Source organism: Oncorhynchus tshawytscha, linkage group LG12 (assembly GCF_018296145.1).
Source record: "Oncorhynchus tshawytscha isolate Ot180627B linkage group LG12, Otsh_v2.0, whole genome shotgun sequence".
NCBI lineage: Eukaryota > Metazoa > Chordata > Actinopteri > Salmoniformes > Salmonidae > Oncorhynchus > Oncorhynchus tshawytscha.
This window is the reverse complement of record NC_056440.1, coordinates 37,567,401-37,589,413: the sequence shown is the minus strand read 5'-3', so window position 1 is coordinate 37,589,413 and position 22,013 is coordinate 37,567,401. Positions and strand designations below refer to the sequence as shown.

The 22,013-nt window shown below is 42.8% G+C and overlaps 1 protein-coding gene across 2 annotated transcripts; it reads left to right on the top strand.

Annotated features, from left to right (window-relative positions):
- The first annotated feature begins 744 nt into the window (after positions 1-744).
- Positions 745-21,705, top strand: LOC112263127 (glycine dehydrogenase (decarboxylating), mitochondrial). 2 transcript variants are annotated; one of them, XM_024439127.2, is made up of 26 exons: positions 745-1,023; positions 1,114-1,232; positions 1,409-1,487; positions 5,260-5,395; positions 5,844-6,008; positions 6,199-6,276; positions 6,379-6,526; positions 11,142-11,338; positions 11,548-11,644; positions 12,444-12,549; positions 12,769-12,908; positions 13,335-13,415; positions 13,576-13,673; positions 14,023-14,107; positions 14,258-14,299; positions 14,772-14,914; positions 15,369-15,444; positions 16,831-16,956; positions 17,207-17,356; positions 19,043-19,155; positions 19,457-19,598; positions 19,807-19,918; positions 20,037-20,132; positions 20,432-20,604; positions 20,896-20,976; positions 21,158-21,705. In XM_024439127.2, exons 1-26 carry the CDS (start codon positions 945-947, stop codon positions 21,296-21,298), a joined length of 3,003 nt encoding a protein of 1,000 aa, XP_024294895.1. In that variant the 5' UTR covers positions 745-944; the 3' UTR covers positions 21,299-21,705. The 2 variants fall into 2 exon arrangements, with proteins under 2 accessions (XP_024294895.1, XP_024294894.1); XM_024439126.2 differs by having other exon boundaries at positions 745-1,232.
- The last annotated feature ends 308 nt before the right edge of the window (positions 21,706-22,013 follow it).

Here is a 22,013-nt window from a genome sequence, read left to right as displayed (position 1 = left end):
GATTGGCTGGGCCTGGCTCCACAGTGGGTGAGCCTATGCCCACTCAGGCCCACCTATGGCTGTGTCACTGCCCAGTCATGTGAAATCCATGGAATTAATTTACTTCAATTGAATGATTTCATAATTTGAACTGTAACTCTGTAAAATCGTTACAATTGTTGCGTGTTATATTTATATTTTTGTTCAGTATACTTAAACACTTCAACCATTAAATTGGCTATTTGGCTAGCTTTTGCTAAAGCCGATATCAATTAGCATTCTAGCTAACAACGGCTGCATCCAAAATGAGCCATTTTGCAAAGATCACAACCAAATATAATCTTAGCACCACCGTTGAAGCAAGAATCAAAACATAATTGTAAGTGTATGAGCACCCCAAAAAGTTATTTTATTTAGAAGTAATAAAAATGTACATCTAGGCTACGTTGAATGGGTGCAGATGGCGATGGCTTTTTACTGCCGCCAAAAGTCGCGCGAATCTCTCAACTGCGTGATATACGTCATTAATTTCCCGTGTAAACGCAGGTTGCAACCTGAGAGCCACAAAGTTGGTATAATCACAGATGGTGGATATATGTCCCGTTTACGATTGGGGAAAAATGTGTCTACTAACCGGGGTGGCTCTCCCATAGGCACCAATGCATTGGCAACTGGGTCTGGTCGGCTTTCATTGACTGTATATAAACCAGAAAAATTAAGGAGTTTGATGTCTCGCTTCCGTATCTGGGCTCAGTGCAGCCTGGCATATTCAGCGACCGTTCTCTTATCGATTGGTTAGTTCTTGTGGAATGGGCAGGCGTATAAATTAAACAGTTTCAAGTAGTTTGCAGATACTTTGGGAGAAAGCAGAGCAGTGTCTAAGGGATTCAGTTGAGGTCGGCCGCTTGGAAGATTTCTTTAATCTATATATATACATTTTACATTATCGTTTTAGTGAGTTAAAAATGCAAAGCTGTGCAAAGTCATGGGGGATCCTATTCGCCAAGTCTGTGAATCCCCATGCGCCTTGCAGACACATTCATGGTAAAAGCCGTATTTTTGGGAAACAACATAATATAATCCAAACACTTAATAATGCTTGTGTAACTGTACGGGGTCTACGGACTTCTGCAGTCTATGCTGCTTCTAGACAGATAGACAGAATACTGCCGAGACACGATGATTTTGCAGAGAGGCACATTGGCCCAGGTGAAAGGGACAAAAGGGAGATGCTGGATGTGCTTGGACTTGAGGTAAGTTTTAAATACATTTTGGATAAAGAGAGAAATTATAGGACAGAAAGTAAGCTAATGTGTCGGTCCAATGCATGGCAGGGACTCTTGCATGTTTCTTATCATATACCGTAAACTTGCAACTATTTATACAAGTTCAGTTGGTTTTGACTTGTATCGCATTTATTGCTTTTCAGTCGATCGCCCAGTTGATAGAAGATACAGTTCCAGAATCCATCCGTATTCAAAGAAGTATGAAAATGGATGATCCTCTCTGTAAGTGTTTCTTCTTTCCAACATCTTTGACAGCACGTGTTATTGTTGATGTTTGTGTTCTCGATAGATATATTGCCTCGTCAATGTTATAAAATGCTGAATTTGCTAGCCGGTGATTTTTCTTTACAAGTGCGTTATAATGTATTTCTGTTGATATCCCTGACAAAATCATCGTGAATTGATTGAGTAATAAATCATCTTGCATATGTCACTTTTTATGTTTTGTCAATATATTTTACTGATCTCTGAATTGTATTCTACAATGGGTGTAAATCAAGCCAAACGAGTGGCTGAAATGTAGATTGCACTCCTATTGTGTGCCATTGGGTGAAGCGCTCTTCACCCTTAAGTCTTCCTTTGAACATATTTGGAGTTGTTTTTGCGAAACTCAATGACCAGCACCAATCTCCAGTTGGGGAGCCGATGCTAATAGGATGGCAATTGGAGTGTAAAGTTCAGCCTTGAGCTCCTGTCCCAACTCCAGTTCAATCTGGTTATAACATTACATCACAGTTGAATGAAATGTACAAAGGAACTTCATGAGATTCCTTGATGGGTTAGGCATTTATTTTTCTTACTTGAATACATATTTTTCACATTTAATAATAGACTGATTTCAGTTGATTGAGCGAATAGTGAGACCTTTTGAAACGTGTTTCTATCAATAATGGTTTGTCTACAGCAGACCTACATATACGAGGTGTATTTCATTAGCAAACCCATGCTGCATAATTCCATTAGAGACTGACATATCAGATCACTTGCTAGAGATTTACAAGGCTACATACACATAATATTCTGGACAAGTGCAGTACATTGTATTACTACTTTACCTTGTTTTGTATAATAAATTACATTTATTTAAACAATAGTTCTGAAGCAACTGACAATATGGCCATAATACAATGAATTAAACATAAGTCAATTAAACAGACAAGCATTACATGCAAAGTAAATAAACACAATAGTATTGCTTAAGACAATTATTTGTAATAACATAGATGCATATTTTTTGCCAATATTTTCACTACTGTACATTGATGCTCTAATGCGCTCTTTCCATTTGATAGTGATCCATAACCTATATCATACAAACTACTGCATTCTTTTCAGAGGTCAATAGTGAAACTGGCTCAGCTGTCAAAATTCCTAGTATTATTGTTACGTCATTTTCTATTTTACATTAGATACATTAGTCATTGTTTTCACTATCCTGATACACTATATATTATATACAAAAGTGTGTGAACACCCCTTCAAATGAGGGGATTTGGCTATTTCAGCCATACCCGTTGCTGACAGGTTTATTAGATAGAGCACACAGCCATGCAATCTCCATAGGTAAACATTGTCAGTAGAATGGCCTTACTGAAGAGCTCAGTGAATTTCAACGTTGCACCGTCATAGGATGCCACCTTTCCAACAAGTCAAATTTCTGCCCTGCTAGAGCTGCCCCGGTCAACTGTAAGTGATGTTATTGTGAAGTGGAACATCTAGGAGCAACAACGGCTCAGCCGCGAAGTGGTAGGCCACACAAGCTCACAGAACGGGACCGCCGAGTGCTGAAGCGTGTTGCAAAACTTACTACTGAGTTCCAAACTGACTCTGGAAGCAATGTCAGCGTAATAACTGTTCGTGGGGAGCATCATGACATGGGTTTCCATGGCCGAGCAGCCCCACAAAAGCCTAAGATCACCATGCGCAATGCCAAATGTTGGCTGGAGGGGTGTAAAGCTCAACGCCATTGGACGCTGGAGTAGTGGAAATGCGTTCTGGCAGTCAGACGGAAGTTCATCTGGCAGTCAGACAGACGAAGCTGGGTTTGGCGGATGCCAAGAGAACGCTTACCTGCCCTAATGCATCGTGCCAATTGTAAAGTTTGGTGGAGGAGGAATAATGGTCAGGGGCTGTTTTTTTTCATGATTCGGGATAGGCCCTTTAGTTCCAATGAAGGGAAATCTTAATGCTACAGTATTCAATGACACTAGACGATTCTGTGCCTCCGATTTTGTGGCAACGGTTTTAGGAAGGCCCTTTCCTTTTTCAGCATGACAATGCCACCATGCACAAAGCGAGGTCCACAAAGAAATGGTTTGTTGAGATAGGTGTGGAAGAACTTGACTGGCCTGCACAGAGCCCTGACCTCAACCCCGTCAAACACCTTTGGCATGAATTGGAACGTCGACTACGAGCCAGGCCTAATCGCCCAACATCAGTGCCCAACCTCACTAATGCACTTGTGGGTGAATGGAAGCAAGAGTCCACAGCAATGTTCCAACACTGAGTGGAAAGCCTTCTCAGGAGAGTGGAGGCTGTTACAGCAGCAAAGAGGGGACCAACTCTATATTAATGCCCATGATTTTGCAGTGAGATGTTCGACGAGCAGGTGTCCACATACTTTTGGTCATGTAGTATATTTCAGAAGTGCTCAACTTGGGGGAGAGGAATAAGTACTTCAATTGGTAATGAAGACTTTGCCTAGTGTATTCTGAAATAACACTGTACTACTAGTCACATGTTAGAACAGAACACAGTATCTATTTGCATAATGGTTGACTGAATATCGCTCGGACCTTATTCTAGGTTGGGTAATAAGGTCCGTGGATCGGGGGGTTTAATACCACTTTCTGTCACTCCTTTCTGTCGCGTTCCGTTATGTAGCAAGCCATGCATGAAGGAACAAACTGATGGCCATTCTGGTTTTTGCTTGTTCAAGTTGGAGGAGCTTGGTTTGCAAAGCCAGCAAGGGATTCTCTCCTCAACAATGGTTCTGAATCAGGCTTTTCTGTTGCTTTGAGGATCTTTGCGACCATAGTGAAACTCCCCTTTGATGAAATGTGCAAATCCACAGTACGGCCCCCCACACTAAACCACTGGCCTCTACTACTAATGATGCTTCCACTTGTTTTGTTTATTAATGTTAGATATTTCCAAACAACATCTTGTGCTGCTGTGTACTAAAGCATCACATTTTTAAATGCAGGATGGATTTACAGTAAATCGTCTTGTGCCACCTAAATTCAAACTGCAAATGTTCACATCTTTGTGTGGTGTATAACAGGAGAAATGCTCATCCTGAATATGAGCGTAGTTTGGGCACTCGGTTCAGAGGGGTCGTGTTGTCCATTCTTTTCTGAGGGAGTTGCTAAGCAGCAATGGAATGCCTGAGGAATTCCAGTGTCTCTGTGTGTATTGGCTGATCTCTGCCACAGCACTGAGGAATTAGGCTAGATAACTAGCCATCGGGAAAGGGACCATATGTTGCACATAATTGTCCCCGCCAATGCATAGTAATATGATGACCAAATGGAAATTCATTCGACATGTACCAAAATGTTGTATGCAGTTCACACACTAACATGACACAGAGATGTGGATTACACATCCAATCACATAAAGCTGTTTAGTTTAAATTCCTATCCACTCCATTTTGAAAGCAAATCTGATGCTATATGATGTCACTGCCCATTTTGTTTTGGTGGGTTGTTCAGAAAATGGATGTGTAAAATCATTTTCAAGTTGGTTTCATGCAAGCCTCCTCCCCATCCTGACTGAGTCAGGATGATCCGGAATCATAATGCAGCCACCTGCCTAGATGGGAGAGAAGATGCCATCAATCTTGTGCTGTTTTGCAGTTGAAATGAAGATACATTTTTAGTCATTTAAATAAAACCAATAAGGAAACATACACATCAGAAATTCCTTTTTATTGAAATGCATTTTTTTTTGTCTCAAATGCATGTGATACCAATTGTGATGGCTATTTCTCCAGGCGAGAATGAAGTCTTGGAGCGTCTCCAAAAGATTGCATCAATGAACAAGGTGTGGAGGTCTTACATCGGAATGGGCTACTACAACTGCTCCGTGCCTCCAGTTATACAAAGAAACCTTCTAGAGAATTCGGGATGGTAAGGGCCACTTTGACACACACACAGAGTGATATGTTCGTCTTGTAGCCAAGTTGTCCCCATTTTAGTAGGGCATTCTATATTTGATTGTGTACTCAAGGTGTGTATATGTATGGGCTTCTGTTAGTCATTAAAGCACTAATTGCTATGTTGCAGAAGAACTTGCCCCTAATCAGAAATCTTGTGACTTGATGCTCAAGTTTCCAGTTTAGGTTTGCACTGGATTAAATTACATGCTCATGTGGAATCTTGTGATCCATATTTGTTCAACTTAAAACGAGACAACACTCTCAATCATAACACTTTGAGTTTACATTTTACAAATGCATTTCTCTCTCTTTATCTTTGTAAACTTCCACTCACGTCAGCCTAGTGTCTTGATTCCTTGAAAACCAGCTTGTTTTTCTGTGTGTCTTTTAATGATTTCTCTGTATCCTCTTCTCCTCAGGGTGACTCAGTACACCCCCTATCAGCCCGAGGTGGCTCAAGGTCGCCTGGAGAGTCTGCTCAACTACCAGACCATGATCTGTGACATCACGGGCATGGCTGTAGCCAACGCCTCCCTGCTGGACGAGGCAACAGCTGCCGCCGAGGCCATGCAACTCTGCCATAGGTAAGGCGAGAATAAACACAAGTGAGAGATAGTGGTTGACCATTAAAGGATAGTTAATTTAATAAAGTTCATGTATAGGGTCTAGTTGTAGTCTATAAATTGGGATCAGGCCTGGTCAGGTCACTTAGTCAGGAAAAACTCCTGGTCCTACAGGTGTGTTCATAATTTTATTGTTACATGCTCTCCACAGACAGAACAAGAGAAGGACGTTCTACATTGACCCACGTTGCCATCCTCAGACGATCGCTGTAGTGCAGACAAGAGCCAAGTATGGGCATCCTTTCAATACTTCAGGAACAAGGTTAGAACAGTGTACCAAAAGCAGCATCCTCACTATTGGGTGCTCTGCTCTGTGATTGTTGACTAACAGCTACATCGGGGTGAAGACAATGCTGAAGCTGCCTCATGAGATGGACTTCAGTGGGAAGGATGTGAGCGGGGTGCTGTTCCAGTACCCAGACACCGACGGCAGAGTGGAGGACTTAACAGCGCTGGTGGACCGCGCTCACAAGGGAGGGGTAAGAGAGCCGCCACGTCTGACGTTATTGTTAGTAATGGTTTATTAACCTAGGATGATATGGGGTGGCAGGTAGCCTAGTGGTTAGAGCGTTGGACTAATAACCGAACGGTTGCAAGATCGAATCCCTGAGCAGACAAGGTTAAAATCTGTCATTCTGCGCCTGAACAAGGCAGTTAACCCACTGTTCCTAAACTGTCATTGAAAATAAGAATTTGTTCTTAACTGACTTGCCTAGTTAAATAAAGGTAAAATAAAATACATCTTCAAGTAAATTGGGGTGGGGGTTTGGTAGACTTATTTGGATTTGTCGCTCCTGGTTTGGTAGGAAAGGATCCCTTCTTGCTACGCCACATAGCTTGCCCCGGTCTACTAACTGCTAGCTTGCCGGCCCCGGCCTGCTAACTGCTAGCTTCCCTGCCCGGTCTGTAACTGCTAGCCCCTGCTAACTGCTTGCTTGCTAAGCCGGCCTGCTAACTGCTAGCTTGCCCCGGTCTACTAACTGCTAGCTTGTTTATCTCCGGCCTACTAACTGTTAGCTTGTTAGCATCGGCCTGCTAACTGTCTGAATCGCCGTGTCTCCAGTCAGCCCAACCACTCACTGGACCCATATGTTCACTTGGCTACGCATGCCTCTTTCTAATATCAATATGCCTCATCCATTACTGTCCTGGTTAGTGATTACGGTCTTATTTCACTGTAGAGCCTCTAGCCCTGCTCAATATGCCTTAACCAACCATGTTGTTCCACCTCCTACATATGCGATGACATCACCTGGTTTAAACATCTCTAGAGACTATATCTCTCTCATCATTACTCAATGCCTAGGTTTACCTCCAATGTACTCACATCCTACCTTACCTTTGTCTGTACACTATGCCTTGAATTTATGCTATCGTGCCCAGAAACTTGCTCCTTTTACTCTCTGTTCCGAACATGCTAGACGGCCAGTTCGTATAGCCTTTAACCGTACCCTTATCCTACTTCTCCTCTGTTCCTCTGGTGATGTGGAGGTTAATCCAGGTGCTGCAGTGCCTAGCTCCACTCCCACTCCCCAGGTGCTCTCATTTGTTGACTTCTGTAACCATAAAGACCTTGGTTTCATGCATGTTAACATTAGATGTCTACTCCCTAAGTTGGTTTTACTCACTGCTTTAGCACACTCTGCCAACCCAGATGTCTTAGCCGTGTCTGAATCATGGCTTAGGAAAACCACCAAAAACCCTGAAATCTCCATCGCTAACTATAACGTTTTCCGCCAAGATAGAACTGCCAAAGGGGGCGGTGTTGCAATCTACTGCAAAGATATTAATACAGAACTCTGCAGGCTATCTAAGTCTGTACCCAAACAATTTGAGCTTCTATTTCTAAAAATTCACCTTTGCAGAAACAAGTCTCTCACTGTTGCCGCTTGCTATAGATCTCCCTCTGCCCCCAGCTGTGCCCTCGATACCGTATGTGAATTGATTGCATCCCATCTATCTTCTGAGCTCGTGCAACTAGATCACCTAAACTGGGACATGCTTAACACCCCGGCCATCCTACAATCTAAGCTTGATGCCCTCCATCTCACACAAATTATCAATGAACCTACCAGGTACAACCCCAAATCAGTAAACACGGGCACCCTCATAGATGTCATCCTAACTAACTCGTCCTCCAAATACACCTCTGCTGTTTTCAATCAAGATCTCAGCGATCACTGCCTCATTGCCTGCATCCGTAATGGGTCTGCGACCAAACAACCACCCCTCATCACTGTCAAATGCTCCCTGAAACACTTCTGCGAGCAGGCCTTTCTAATCGACCTGGCCGGGGTATCCTGGAATGACATTGACCTCATCCCGTCAGTAGATGATGCCTGGCTATTCTTTAAAAGTGCCTTCCTCACCATCTTAAATAAGCATGCCTCTCTCAATAATGTAGAACTAGGAATAGATATAGTCCTTGGTTCACTCCAGACCTGTCTGCCCTTGACCAGCACAAAAATATCCTGTGGCGTTCTGCATTAGCATCGAATAGTCCCCGTGATATGCAACTTTTCAGGGAAGTTAGGAACAAATATACACAGGCAGTTAGAAATGCTAAGGCAAGCTTTTTCAAGCAGAAATTTGCATCCTGTAGTACTAACTCAAAACAGTTCTGGGACACTGTAAAGTCCATGGAGAATAAGAGCACCTCCTCCCAGCTCCACACTGCGCTGAGGCTAGGAAACACTGTCACCACCGATAAATCCACTTTAATTGAGAATTTCAATAAGCATTTCTCTACGGCTGGCCATGCTTTCCACATGGCTACCCCTACCCCGGTCAACTGCCCGGCACCCTCCACAGCAACCCGCCAGAGCCCCCACCATTTCTCCTTTACCCAAATCCAGATAGCTGATGTTCTGAAAGAGCTGCAAAATCTGGACCCCTACAAATCAGCCAGGCTAGACAATCTGGACCCTCTCTTTCTAAAATTATCTGCCGAAATTGTTGCAACTCCTATTATTAGCCTGTTCAACCTCACTTTTGTATCTTCTGAGATTTCCAAAGATTGGAAATCTGCCGCGGTCATCCCCCTCTTCAAAGGGGGTGACACTCTAGACCCAAAATGCTACAGACCTATATCTATCCTACCCTAAGGTCTTCGAAAGCCAAGTTAACAAACAGATTACTGACCATTTTTGAATCCCACCATACCTTCTCCACTATGCAATCTGGTTTCAGAGCTGGTCATGGGTGCACCTCAGCCACGCTCAAGGTTCTAAATGACATCATAACCGCCATTGTCAAGAGACATTACTGTGCAGCCGTATTCATTGACCCGGCCAAGGCTTTCAACTCTGTCAATCACAACATTCTTATTGGCAGACTCGACAGCCTTGGTTTCTCAAATGATTGCCTCGCCTGGTTTACCAACTACTTCTCTGATAGAGTTCAGTGTGTCAAATCGGAGGGCCTGTTGTCCGGACCTCTGACAGTCTCTGGGTGTGCCACAGTGTTAAATTCACGGGCCGACTCTCTTTTCTGTATACATCAATGATGCTGCTCTTGCTGCTGGTGATTCTCTGATTCACTTCTACGCAGACGACACCATTCTGTATACTTCTGGCCCCTCTTTGGACACTGTTAATTAACCTCCAGATGAGCTTCAATGCCATACAACTCTCCTTCCGTGGCCTCCAACTGCTCTTAAACGCAAGCAAAACTAAATGCATGCTATTCAATCGATCACTGCCCGCACCTGCTCGCCCGTCCAGCATCACTACTCTGGAAGGCTCTGACTTAGAATACGTGGACAACTACAAATACCTGGTTGTCTGGTTAGATTGTAAACTCTCCTTCCAGACACACATTAAGCATCTCCAATCCAAAATTAAATCTAGAATCGACTTCCTATATCGCAACAAAGCATCCTTCACTCATGCTGCCAAACATACCCTCGTAAAACTGACCATCCTACCGATCCTCGACTTCGGTGATGTCATCTATAAAATAGCCTCCAACACTCTACTCAACAAACTGGATGCAGTCTATCACAGTGCCATCTGTTTTGTCACCAAAGCCCCATACACTACCCACCATTGCGACCTGTACGCTCTCGTTGGTTGTCCCTCGCTTCATACTCGTCGCCAAACCCACTGGCTACAGGTTATCTACAAGTCTCTGCTCGGTAAAGCCCCGCCTTATCTCAGCTCGCTGGTCACCATAGCAGCACCCACTCGTAGCACGCGCTCCAGCAGGTATATCTCACTGGTCACCCCCAAAGCCAATTCCTCCTTTGGTCGTCTTTCCTTCCAGTTCTCTGCTGCTCATGACAGGAACGAATTGCAAAAATCTCTGAAACTGAAGACTCACATCTCCCTCACTAGCTTTAAGCACCAGCTGTCAGAGCAGCTCACAGATCACTGCACCTGTACATAGATGGGCTGTTTACAGATGGGCTATCTATCTACCTCATCACCATACTGGTATTTATTTATTTAATTTGCTCCTTTGCACCCCAGTATCTCTACTTGCACGTTCATCTTCTGTCGATCTACCATTCCAGTGTTTAATTGCTATATTGTAATTACTTCGCCACCATGGCCTATTTATTTCCTTAACTTACCTAATTTGCACTCACTGTATATAGACTTTTTGTTGTCTTTTGTTCTACTGTATTATTGACTGTATGTTTTGTTTATTCCATGTGTAACTCTGTTGTTGTATGTGTCGGATTGCTACACTTTATCTTGGCCAGGTCGCAGTTGCAAATGAGAACTTGTTCTCAACTAGCTTACCTGGTTAAATAAAGGTGAAAAACAAAAAACATTCACAGTGATTCCCTTTGATGCAGGTCTTTGGTTGAACAGTGGGCACAGGAGAAAGTGTAGGATGTGGTGACTCCAGTTTGGTACCTAAGTGCTGTGTATTTATTTAGATTTTTTTATTTTACCTTTATTTAACTAGGCAAGTCAGTTAAGAACAAATTCTTATTTTCAATGACGGCCTAGGAACAGTGGGTTCAGGGGCAGAACGACAGATTTGTACCTTGTCAGCTCGGGATTTGAACTTGCCACCTTCCGGTTACAAGTCCACCGCTCTAACCACTAGGCTACCCTGTCGCCTCACTGTCACTCATCCCTGTAGGCTCTGGCTTGCTGTGCCACTGACCTGCTGGCCCTGTGTGTGCTACGCCCCCCTGGAGAATTTGGGGTGGACATTGCCCTGGGCAGCTCCCAGAGGTTCGGGGTACCTCTCTGCTATGGTGGTCCCCACGCTGCCTTCTTCTCTGTCAAAGAAAACCTGGTCAGGATGATGCCTGGCAGGATGGTGGGAGTGACAAGGTGAGAGCCCTTGAGATTCACATTGGTCCTGTTCAGAATGGAAGTCAGATCTCTTGATGTTGTTCAATTTTGGGCAATATAAGCAGCATATCGAGATTTACTTTATATCATACTTGCTCATAGTCTAAAAGACTGAAGTATGTGGAACACATACATAAAGACAATATCTTGATGTACATTTGTTTTAAATGTCCCTTTTTCACCTGCAGGGATGCCGCTGGTAAGGAGGTGTACCGCCTGGCCCTGCAGACCAGAGAGCAGCACATCCGCAGAGACAAGGCCACAAGTAACATCTGCACTGCGCAGGTACTGTACACCCGACACACTGAGCCTCCATCCAATATTGACACACTGAGCCTCCATCCAATATTGACACACTGAACCTCCATCCAAGATTGACACACTGAGCCTACATCCAATATTGACACACTGAGCCATCCAATATTGACTGTTGGAATCGGCTAAACTTTGAACATTGAGATATGAAATAAATGATAGAAGCCTTGAGTAGAAGGAGTGAATGGGGCTGGGTTTTATGTCAGAAGTTAATGGTTCTCTGTAGGAAGACAGATAGCTTCGGAATGTGTTGGGTGGAAGGGAGGAAAGCAACGTGTTGAGATAGAGATGACAGATGCAGATCTGTGGATTAGGTGAAGGAGGGGTTGAGGTCAGTAGGTGAGAACAGAGTCCCTTAAGGGAGTAATAAGGGTTTGGTGTTCTGTTACCCTTTTCCTGTTGAACCATAAAATGTAAGGATTGGAGAGAAGGAGGAGTTTCTTAAGTGGGATGTATATAACTGTGATGGTGAGAAATGTTTTGCTGTCTGAATTACAGCTGTACAGATCCTATGGGAAGAATTAAACTTGGTTAAAGCTTCTCTAGAGTCTGTGAGTTACTTACTCTGAAAAATTAGAACCTAACATGACACACACTGAGACACTGAGACACTGAGCCTCCTTACAATACCGACACACTTTGCCCCAGAGCAGTTATTTTGTGTACATTTAAAATTAAAAATAAACTAGGTGTAGTGGTTGTCTGCATTTTTCTAAGTATATTTTTAAAGAACTTTCTCTCACCTTCAAACTGTATATGTCTCTTCCAGGCTCTGCTGGCCAATATGGCAGCCATGTTTGGAGTGTATCATGGTCCCCAGGGCTTAAAGCACATTGCTGAGAGGACACACAATGCTGCACTGATCCTGGCTGAGGGTATGTCCTCCAACACTCTCACTGCACATGTGCATTGCTTTATCTGCCAACCCTTCTTCTCTTACATCACAACACTTAGGGCCTTATGTCAATCAACCGTGACCTAATTCAATCACAAGCGTGTATTAAGAAAGAAATAGTAACATTGCTTTTCTTTAGATAACTTATGAATGATACTGGGTTTTTAGAAATGCCTTTCTCTCCCTCCCTTTGTATCAGGTCTGAAGCGGGCCGGACACAGGCTGCACAGCGAGATGTTCTTTGACACACTGAAGGTTGGCTGCAGTGTGGCAGCCAAGGACATTCTGGCGAGGGCTGTCCAGAGAGAGATCAACCTGCGTGTTTATGGCGAGGGAGTGGTGAGTAGTACCAGATACGTTTTAGGAATAGATTACATACACGTCCATCCAGTGTTCCTACTGTAAGCAGGGCAACAAAGGTACAACAAAACACATCACACTTCAGTCCATGCTCCCATGTGCTTTATTGACAATGTATGACCCTTAGAATACGTTGTCGAATAATTTTGTAAATGAAGCATAGATACTCTTACGTTGAGTCCCCCCTATAGATAAAACCAGGGGCTAGTTCCAGATGAAGTGTTACAGAACATTCAGATAGAAATGTATTGTAGAGCCATTTGAGCTCTACTCATTAAATATCTATCTGCAGCATTGTAGAATTAGCACCCCTGTGAATAAGCCACGTGTGGCCATGTTCATTTATGCTTTAGACACACACACACACATTTTTTTCACTCTGAAATGATTACTGTGTTTCCCTAGTTAGGTGTGTCTCTGGATGAGACGGTGAAAGAGAGGGACTTGGACGATCTGCTCTGGGTCTTTGGATGTGAATCCTCAGCGGTACGTTTTGATTTCAATATTCCATATAGGAGTATGCATAAACTCTGCGTTGACCCGATTGCTATCTTGAGAGTGAGTGCAAAAGATGCATCTTGAAGCCATGGGACAAACACTGATTTCAGCTATCCCATATATAATTCCATTAAATCTCAATTGACAGGAGCTCATTGCTGAAAAGATGGGTGAAAGAGTGAAAGGCATTATGGGTAGTCCTTTCAAGAGGACCAGCAAGTACCTCACCCACGCAGTCTTCAACAGGTTGGTCTGTTTGTAACGAACTCAAATTCCAGTACTGGCCTGGGCGTGATGAGGATGACGCTTGATATGCCATAATTGTTATTATGACTTGTGTTCTCAGCAACAATAGTATTATCAGTATGATACCATAATGGTGAGAGACATTAGCTGACCTTCCATATTGATTAGTTCTTTCTGTTGTCCCAAACTGCACTTGATGCCTGATAGAATAATTTCTTACACTGGTAACATAAGGTTGTTAACACATGTACTGTAAGTGATAATACAAGGTTTTAGAAGTGAAATAACATATTAGGCCTAAAACGTGTGTTATGATCTTGATTCACTCTGATTCTTCGTCCCCGTGCAGTTACCACTCTGAGACCAACATTGTGCGCTACATGAAACGCCTGGAGAACAAGGACATCTCTCTGGTTCACAGCATGATCCCACTGGTGAGTCTCATGGGAAAGCAAATAAGACATGTTTTACTTTAGACATGGTGCTGTTCACATGATCTGAATACTACACAAAAAAACTGCAAACCACTGTAAAGATTAGTGGGCTATCACCATTTTTAATATCCATTTTGTTTTCCATGTCAGGGTTCCTGCACAATGAAGCTGAACAGTTCTTCAGAGCTCATGGTGAGTTAATAACAGGTCAATTTGAATTAAAGGCAGTCAATTCAGGACATAAACTGAAATTCCAATTCAATAATTTAAAAAAGGGCATGTATTTTCAATGATTTCTCAATAAACTTAAAAGTAAAAGCTATTTATTTAAAAAGTTGTTGTTTTTTCTCCTTCATTTTAAAATCCAATCAGTGCCTGAATTGACTTTCTTCCATTTGAATTGAACCCTGGTTAATATCTCTCCTTGGACAAAACATTAATACACCTCCCTAGTATTGAGTGGAAAAAATCCTTCTTTAACCTCTCCTCCCCTTCATCTACACGGACTGAATTGGATTTAACAGGTGACATCAATAAGGGATCATAGCTTTCATGTTTTGTACACTCAGTGTATGTCCCCTTTTTACCCTGATTACTGCAGTCCTTTTTTTATGATGGTGTTCTGACTATTTCTCACATTGTTCCCTCTTTCCAACTGTTTTAGCCCATCACCTGGAATGAGTTTGCCAACCTTCACCCCTTTTGTCCCCTGGACCAGGCTGAGGGTTACCAGCAGCTCTTCAGGCAGCTGGAGAAGGACCTCTGTGAGGTGACTGGCTATGACAAGATCTCCTTCCAACCCAACAGGTAAGCCCCTCACTGACACCAACATTCTGTGTGCGGGGGGGGGGATTCATGACCAACTGGGATGTCAGTTTCCCACACATCGTCTGAGCGTGATTTACCAAACTGATTTACCCCACTGTCAAATGATCGTTGGATTTAGTTCAGGTCATTTTACTTGATCATTTAACGATCAAAGCTAGCTTTGTGGCTGATATCTCTATGGTCCCCCCCCCCACTTATTCAGTATTATCTGGGCTGATGTATAGCACACCGTGTGACATTGGCCTAGATGGCTAGATAGCGGTATGGTTGTTCAACTTAGTCTATGCTTTCCCTTTACAGTTACTGTAAAGCCCATTGACCAACCTTAGAACTTGGCACGTTTGATGGTTATGCTGAGACAGGACTTTACTGGGAGCATGTTTCTGAGCATGTGGCTGGTACATTAACAAACTGGATGACCTTGTCTTTTTAGTGGTGCTCAGGGAGAATACGCTGGCCTCGCTGCCATCAAAGCCTACCTGAACTCTAAAGGAGATGCCCATAGAACGGTAAGTATTGTTCTAATGGAACGAAACACACTCATTTTTGCTAGCACACGTACTAGGCAAGGCAGAGTCATGCAGTATGGGAAAGGGGGATACCTAGTCAGTTGTACAACTGAAATGTGTCTTCCGCATTTAACCCAACCCCCCCGAATCTGAGAGGTGGATGTCGATTGTGGCAGCCCCCTGCACATCTTCTGCGCCCGGGGAACAGTGGGTTAACTGCCTTGCTCAGTGGCAGAACAACCTTGTCAGCTTTCGGTTACTGGCCCAATGCTCTAACCTCTAGGCTAGTATGTCCACCCTTTGTTAATTGTTAATGCAATAAAATGTAGATTATAAAATTACAGTATTTTTGGGAGTATATTGTCAGAAATGTGGGGGTGTATGTACTATAAATGATAACCCTAATAAATGTTCAGCCTGAATGTTTGCTGTATTCAGCCTGTAATAAGCGTGTCACATGGTATTGCACATGGGATACTTAGACCTGCCTACAATCATTTGTTTATCAGCGCATGTAAAGGCATCAAGAGACTTGTTTTAGGTACAGACCGCTTATAGGTATGATGATGGCAAAGATAATCATCCACTCGTTTGCCAACAGACATTGTATTGGAAAAGCCTTCTGAAGAATATCGCGTTTTGGATACTTAAACAGGAACTGTTTGAAAGTCCTCAAGTAGACTAGCGGTTAAGAGTTGAACCAGTAACTGAAAGGTTGCTGGTTCGAATCCCTGAGCAGACTAGGTGGAAAATCTGCCGATGTGCCCTTGAGCAAGGTACTTAACCCTAATTGCTTCTGTAAATCGCTCTGGATAAGATCGTCTGCTAAATTACTAAAATGTAAATCTAAGTATCACAACCGTGTCAAGTAGAGTTCCCGTTTTGTAATTTGACATTTGTCTCAAGAGCTCTCACCACTATCAAAAATAACAACTCCCTTATAAGCACATCTTAGATAGTGGTGTGAGCTTTTCAAACAGTCAATGTCCACAGTTGTGCAAATAAAGGACAGAAAACCCAACACTACCTGGAGGTTACTTGATTTCAAGATCCCATATTTGGTGATTTTTAAGACTTTGGGATCAGCAAGTCATGGGCAAAACTGATTGAGCGCGGCTGTTTTTCCCGTCAGGGGGGAATGTAAATGTTACCCAACAAACACACAGGTATTCGTGTCCCTGTGACATGGTTGAAAATGTATAAATAAGTCACCTAATAAGGGATAAAATCAGCTGATTACCTATTTTGCATTGATGTCAGAGATTTGCACAAAGAAATGTTAGGACTCTAATGCTGTAATGGTTGACTTACTTAGGCCTAGTTGGATCTCTTTTACTTTGTGATGGTCTGATTGTAACTGTCTTTGATGTTTTCTATTTTGCTCAGGTTTGTCTGATCCCCAAGTCAGCCCATGGTACCAACCCAGCCAGTGCCCAGATGGCTGGCATGAAGGTGCAGGTGGTGGAGGTGGACAAGGATGGCAACATTGACATGGCAAACCTCAAGGCACTGGTAATAGCTGGTTGGAGTGATTCTGATAATAAGCTTGCTGTTACAGAAGAGCCTTTAAATATAACCAATCATCTTGAGTATCCCCTCAAATGCTTTTAAATCTAGGCACAAAGAATAGTTGAGAAACATGGTGGCCAGAGAGTCGGTGGTCACTATCTACCGGTCGTGCAACCAGCAGTGAATTAGCCCCCTTAAAAGTGGCCTCTCACATTGCAGAGTCACACGGACTAACCCATTATTCCTCACTTAGGTGGACAAACACAAGGCTAACCTGGCAGCCATGATGATAACGTACCCCTCCACCTTTGGTGTGTTTGAGGAGAGCATTGATGATGTGTGCAATCTCATCCACCAGAATGGTGGACAGGTCTACCTGGACGGTGCTAATATGAACGCACAGGTGAGAGAAGAGTATATTTTTGTCACCTTGCTGATAAAGTATGTTTTTGTGTGGACATACTGCATAGATACTTTTTAAGTTGAACAGTGTGTTTATATAAACTATTTTGTAGAGTAAAACTTTGACCCTTTTTGCCAAAATAATTAAAATAACACATTGGGTTGCTTATCCAGGTGTTCAAATCATGGACCCATCAATCACAAGACTATTTTGAATAAATGTAGTTATTTTATTTAATTGAGATACTGTGTGCATGTGTGTGTGTATTCACATACACACACAAGAATGTGGACACCCCTTCAAATGAGTGGATTTGGCTATTTCAACCACACCCGTTGCATATATAAAATCGAGCACACAGCCATGCAATCTCCATAGACAAACATTGGCAGTAGAATGGACTTACTGAATAGCTCAGTCACTTTCAACGTGGCACCGTCATAGGATGCCACCTTTCCAACAAGTCAGTTCGTCAAACTGCTAGAGTTGCCCCGGTCAACTGTAAGTGCTGTTATTGTGAAGTGGAAATGTCTAGGGGCTGGGGCTGTTGTTCATGGTTTGGGCTTAGTTCCAGTGAAGGGAAATCTTAATGCTACAGCATACAATGACGTTCAAGACGATTCTGTGCTTCCTACTTTTTGGCAACAGTTTGGGGAAGTTCCTTTTCTGTTCCAGCATGATAATGCCCCCGAGCACAAAGCGAGGTGCTTACAGAAATGGTTTGTCGAGATTGGTGTGACCTCAACCCCATCGAACACCTTTGGGATGAATTGGAATGCCGACTGGGAGCAAGGCCTAATCGCCCAACATCAGTGCCCGACCTCACTAATGCTCTTTTGGCTGAATGGAAGTAAGTCCTCAAAGCAATGTTCCAACATCCAGTGGAAGACTTCCCAGAAGAGTGGAGGCTGTTCTAGCAGCAAAGGGGGGACCAACTCCATATTAATGCCCAAGATTTTGAAAAGAGGTGTTCGACGAGCAGTTGTCCACATACTTTTCGACACTACTTTTGGTCATGTAGTGTATATTATTTAGTTACTTATTTGTAGCATTTGAACATAGCATTTTTACAAGGCTCCCAGGGAGTGCATGGGTGTGCTATTCCACAGTGTACAGAGTGACCTTTGACCACAAGGCTGTGAAAAATACACATTTCTTCAAACCTCCTTGCACCAATAGCCATTGGTCTGAGCACCCCAAAATTCCTTTCTTGAGCAGAGGTCAACTTTCTCATGCTTTTCCTCCCCTGTCAGCATTGGCCTCTTGCATAGTCAGTCTACATAGGATCCTAAGGGCAGGGATATTTGGATGTGGAGTGGTGGGGGAAAAACCCTCTTTCATATGAATAACATGTTTCACTACCTCGTGCATTGCAGGCATGGATTCAAATAGTATTTCAAATCATTAAAATACTTAGGCTGTGTTTCATAGAGCTTGCCTGGGGCAACAGAAGCAATGCAATAGTCCCAAACGTGCAAATAAACAAACATTTGGTACTCCAGGCAGGATCAAGTATTTGAGCAATTACGTTTGAAAGATTATTTTTAAACTCAAGTCTGATGCATTTTACCCTCCACCAGTACAGTAGCACCTGCTTCTGCAGATAAGAGGAAATGTAATTTTGGAGAATTGCCTTTCTATCACCCTGTAATCTCCTCTCTCTCCTGCCTGCTCTGCTCTCTACAGGTGGGCTTGTGTCGTCCTGGTGACTACGGATCTGACGTGTCTCACTTGAACCTACACAAGACCTTCTGTATCCCCCACGGGGGCGGAGGACCAGGGATGGGTCCTATCGGAGTGTAAGTGACCGTAACAGGATTGTTTACATCAAATGCACAGTAATGGACTAAGTACAAAAACTGAACCTGCCCAAAGGAATATAACTGGCCAAATCCATTATAAATGGGGAGTTCTGTCCTGGTCAGGGTCACATAATATATGTATGCCATTTAGTAGACACTTTTATCTGAAGTGACTCAGTAATGCGTGCATTCATGGTAAGGAAACACTCCTGGCACTATTTTTTTTGTGCAAAACATGACTTAAAAGTGGATCATTAATGACTTTTGATGACTTAATGGAGTTGTGCATGTTTAACAGGAAGGAGCACCTCGCCCCGTTCCTGCCCTGCCACCCAGTGGTCAGCATGTCAGCAGGCAACATGTCCAGCTCCCTGGGCACCATCAGTGCTGCCCCCTGGGGCTCCAGTGCCATTCTGCCAATCTCTTGGGCTTACATCAAGGTCAATACCAGTGTACTGTAACTATCCTATGGTTCAGTGCCATGAAATGTAAATAGAGATAATGATAGATTTGTTAGAATAGTGATACTTTATTGGTGATACTTAAAGGTCTTTATAGGCAAATGCATGGGAGAAAAACATGCAACTGAAGTGGGGACGTACCAGTTTAGTACATGCGTTGATACCCTTTTTGGATCCTACTGTGTAGATGATGGGAGCCAAGGGACTGGTTCATGCCACAGAGGTGGCTATCCTTAATGCCAATTACATGGCCAAGAGATTAGAGAGCCACTACAAGATCCTCTTCAAAGGCAGGAAAGGTGAGTGGTGTTGGTCCTATTCACCCAAGTATGATGTCCTGTGTCCATCAGTAATCGGCCAACACTAGCAAATGTTGATTTTTCTTAATTAACACATATATTTTGGGGGGGTCCACAGGTTTTTGTGCCCACGAGTTTATTTTGGATGTGAGGCCATTCAAGAAGACCGCCAACATTGAAGCGGTGGATGTGGCAAAAAGGCTACAGGATTATGGTGAGCTGGAACATGGATATTCACATTGCATTTACGGATAGTTTGGTACTGCTTAAAAGTCAACAGGGTCTACTTCTGTCTCTTTCTGTATATTATGTAAAAGATAATTGCAAATAAAAAATATTTAAAAAAAAAAAAAAAATATATATATATATATATATATATATATGCAAATGTTTCCCCACATTCCACACACAGGACCTCTGCTTACTTAAGTACATATTTAAAGTAATGTTTTTTACTTTTTTATTTATTTAACTGAGCCCTCTCCTCATCCCCCTCTGTCTGACCCTGGCCAGGTTTCCATGCACCCACCATGTCGTGGCCCGTGGCAGGAACCCTGATGATCGAGCCCACGGAGTCGGAGGACAAGGCAGAGATGGACCGCTTCTGTGATGCATTGATGGGAATCAGACAGGAAATAGCAGACATTGAGGAAGGCAGGATGGATGCCCGCGTTAACCCACTGAAGGTGCACTTCACTGGCCTGACTCATAGACAAATTTACACTGTGTGTATTAAGCCATGCAATCAGCTACATACAATGGTCTATAAACTCATAGCTATTTTCCTCAATTAAATGTGTGTGTGATAGCATCCTATATTTCAACCTAAGTTATAACAACTGATTGTGATAAGACATACCACTCTGGTGTTATAAAAAATGTGTGCTTTATTGATATGACCTAAATGTAGCAAGAGTTGAGGTATGTTGCCAGAGCAGCTAAAATAGGTGTTCACTTGCGTCTGTCTGTGTCCACAGATGGCCCCTCACTCCCTGGCGAGCATCACCTCCTCCACCTGGGACAGGCCATACTCCAGGGAGTACGCTGCTTTCCCCCTGGTGAGTCTTCCATCTGGAAAACATCACTACCAACTCCACTTCCACACTGAGGAAATTATGGCTCTGTTTACAATTTGATTTACCAAAATCGTTAGACACAGATTATTTTACTCTCTCTGTATTAATGTTAACAAATTGTAAGCATGGTAAACTCAAATGTTTCTCATTTTAAAACTTCCAGCCATTTGTGAGGCCAGAGACCAAGTTCTGGCCATCCATCTCCAGGATTGACGACATATACGGTGACCAGCACCTGGTCTGCACTTGCCCCCCTATGGATGTGTACGAGTCACCGTATGAGGAGAAGAGAGCTTCCTCATGACACTAACGCCTCTGTTATACCAGCCCTCATCATTCACCACACTTCCAAATTCTGAAAGTCCAAGAGTTGTGTATCTTTTTTCTGTATTTCTGTGATGTACCCTTGGTGCCTCAACTCTGTCTATATTCTATGTTGTACAAATAGTTGCCTTGACTCTCCCTTCACGCTGTTTTATTCTCTAAAGTTCAGGATCGGCCCAAAAAAACGTATATCTCAACTTGGTTGTTGTTTATTTGCCATGTGTTTTGTGTATGAATATTTTTAAATGTGTATTTTGACACTTGTTTGCCTAATTACTTATACTAACGTTAGTCTTGATGTTAATACTTTATGGGGATAAAGAAAGTTAATCATCTTTAAATGACCTGTTAGGAAAAATAGTTGTAATAAACATTTGATTGTCTGGATCTTTTCTTGTTCAGTTTTGGAAGTAGACTAGACTTCAGTAAAAATCACATTTTGAGGTAATACTGCCAGCTAGATGTGACTGTTGGAATATCGGCACTTGTTTTGTCTCCCATGGTGTGCCACATGATTTATTCTGTGGGACACAACACTAATACATTTGGACATTCAGAGGTTTTTTTTAAAATCACCAGACAACATTATATAATTGGGTGAAAAATAATAAGTGACGATTACAGTTCTCGTAACTGTCCTGTGTTCAGTCTTTGATGCTAATTAATTGGGCTTTTAAAGTATTACAGTTCAAAAT

Coding starts and splice junctions, on each gene's coding strand:
- LOC112263127 (XM_024439126.2), top strand. CDS start 945: ATGCAAAGCTGTGCAAAGTCATGGGGGATCCTATTCGCCAAGTCTGTG. Junction 5,396..5,843: donor CTTCTAGAGAATTCGGGATG/GTAAGGGCCACT, acceptor TCTTCTCCTCAG/GGTGACTCAGTACACCCCCT. Junction 13,416..13,575: donor TTGGATGTGAATCCTCAGCG/GTACGTTTTGAT, acceptor CTCAATTGACAG/GAGCTCATTGCTGAAAAGAT.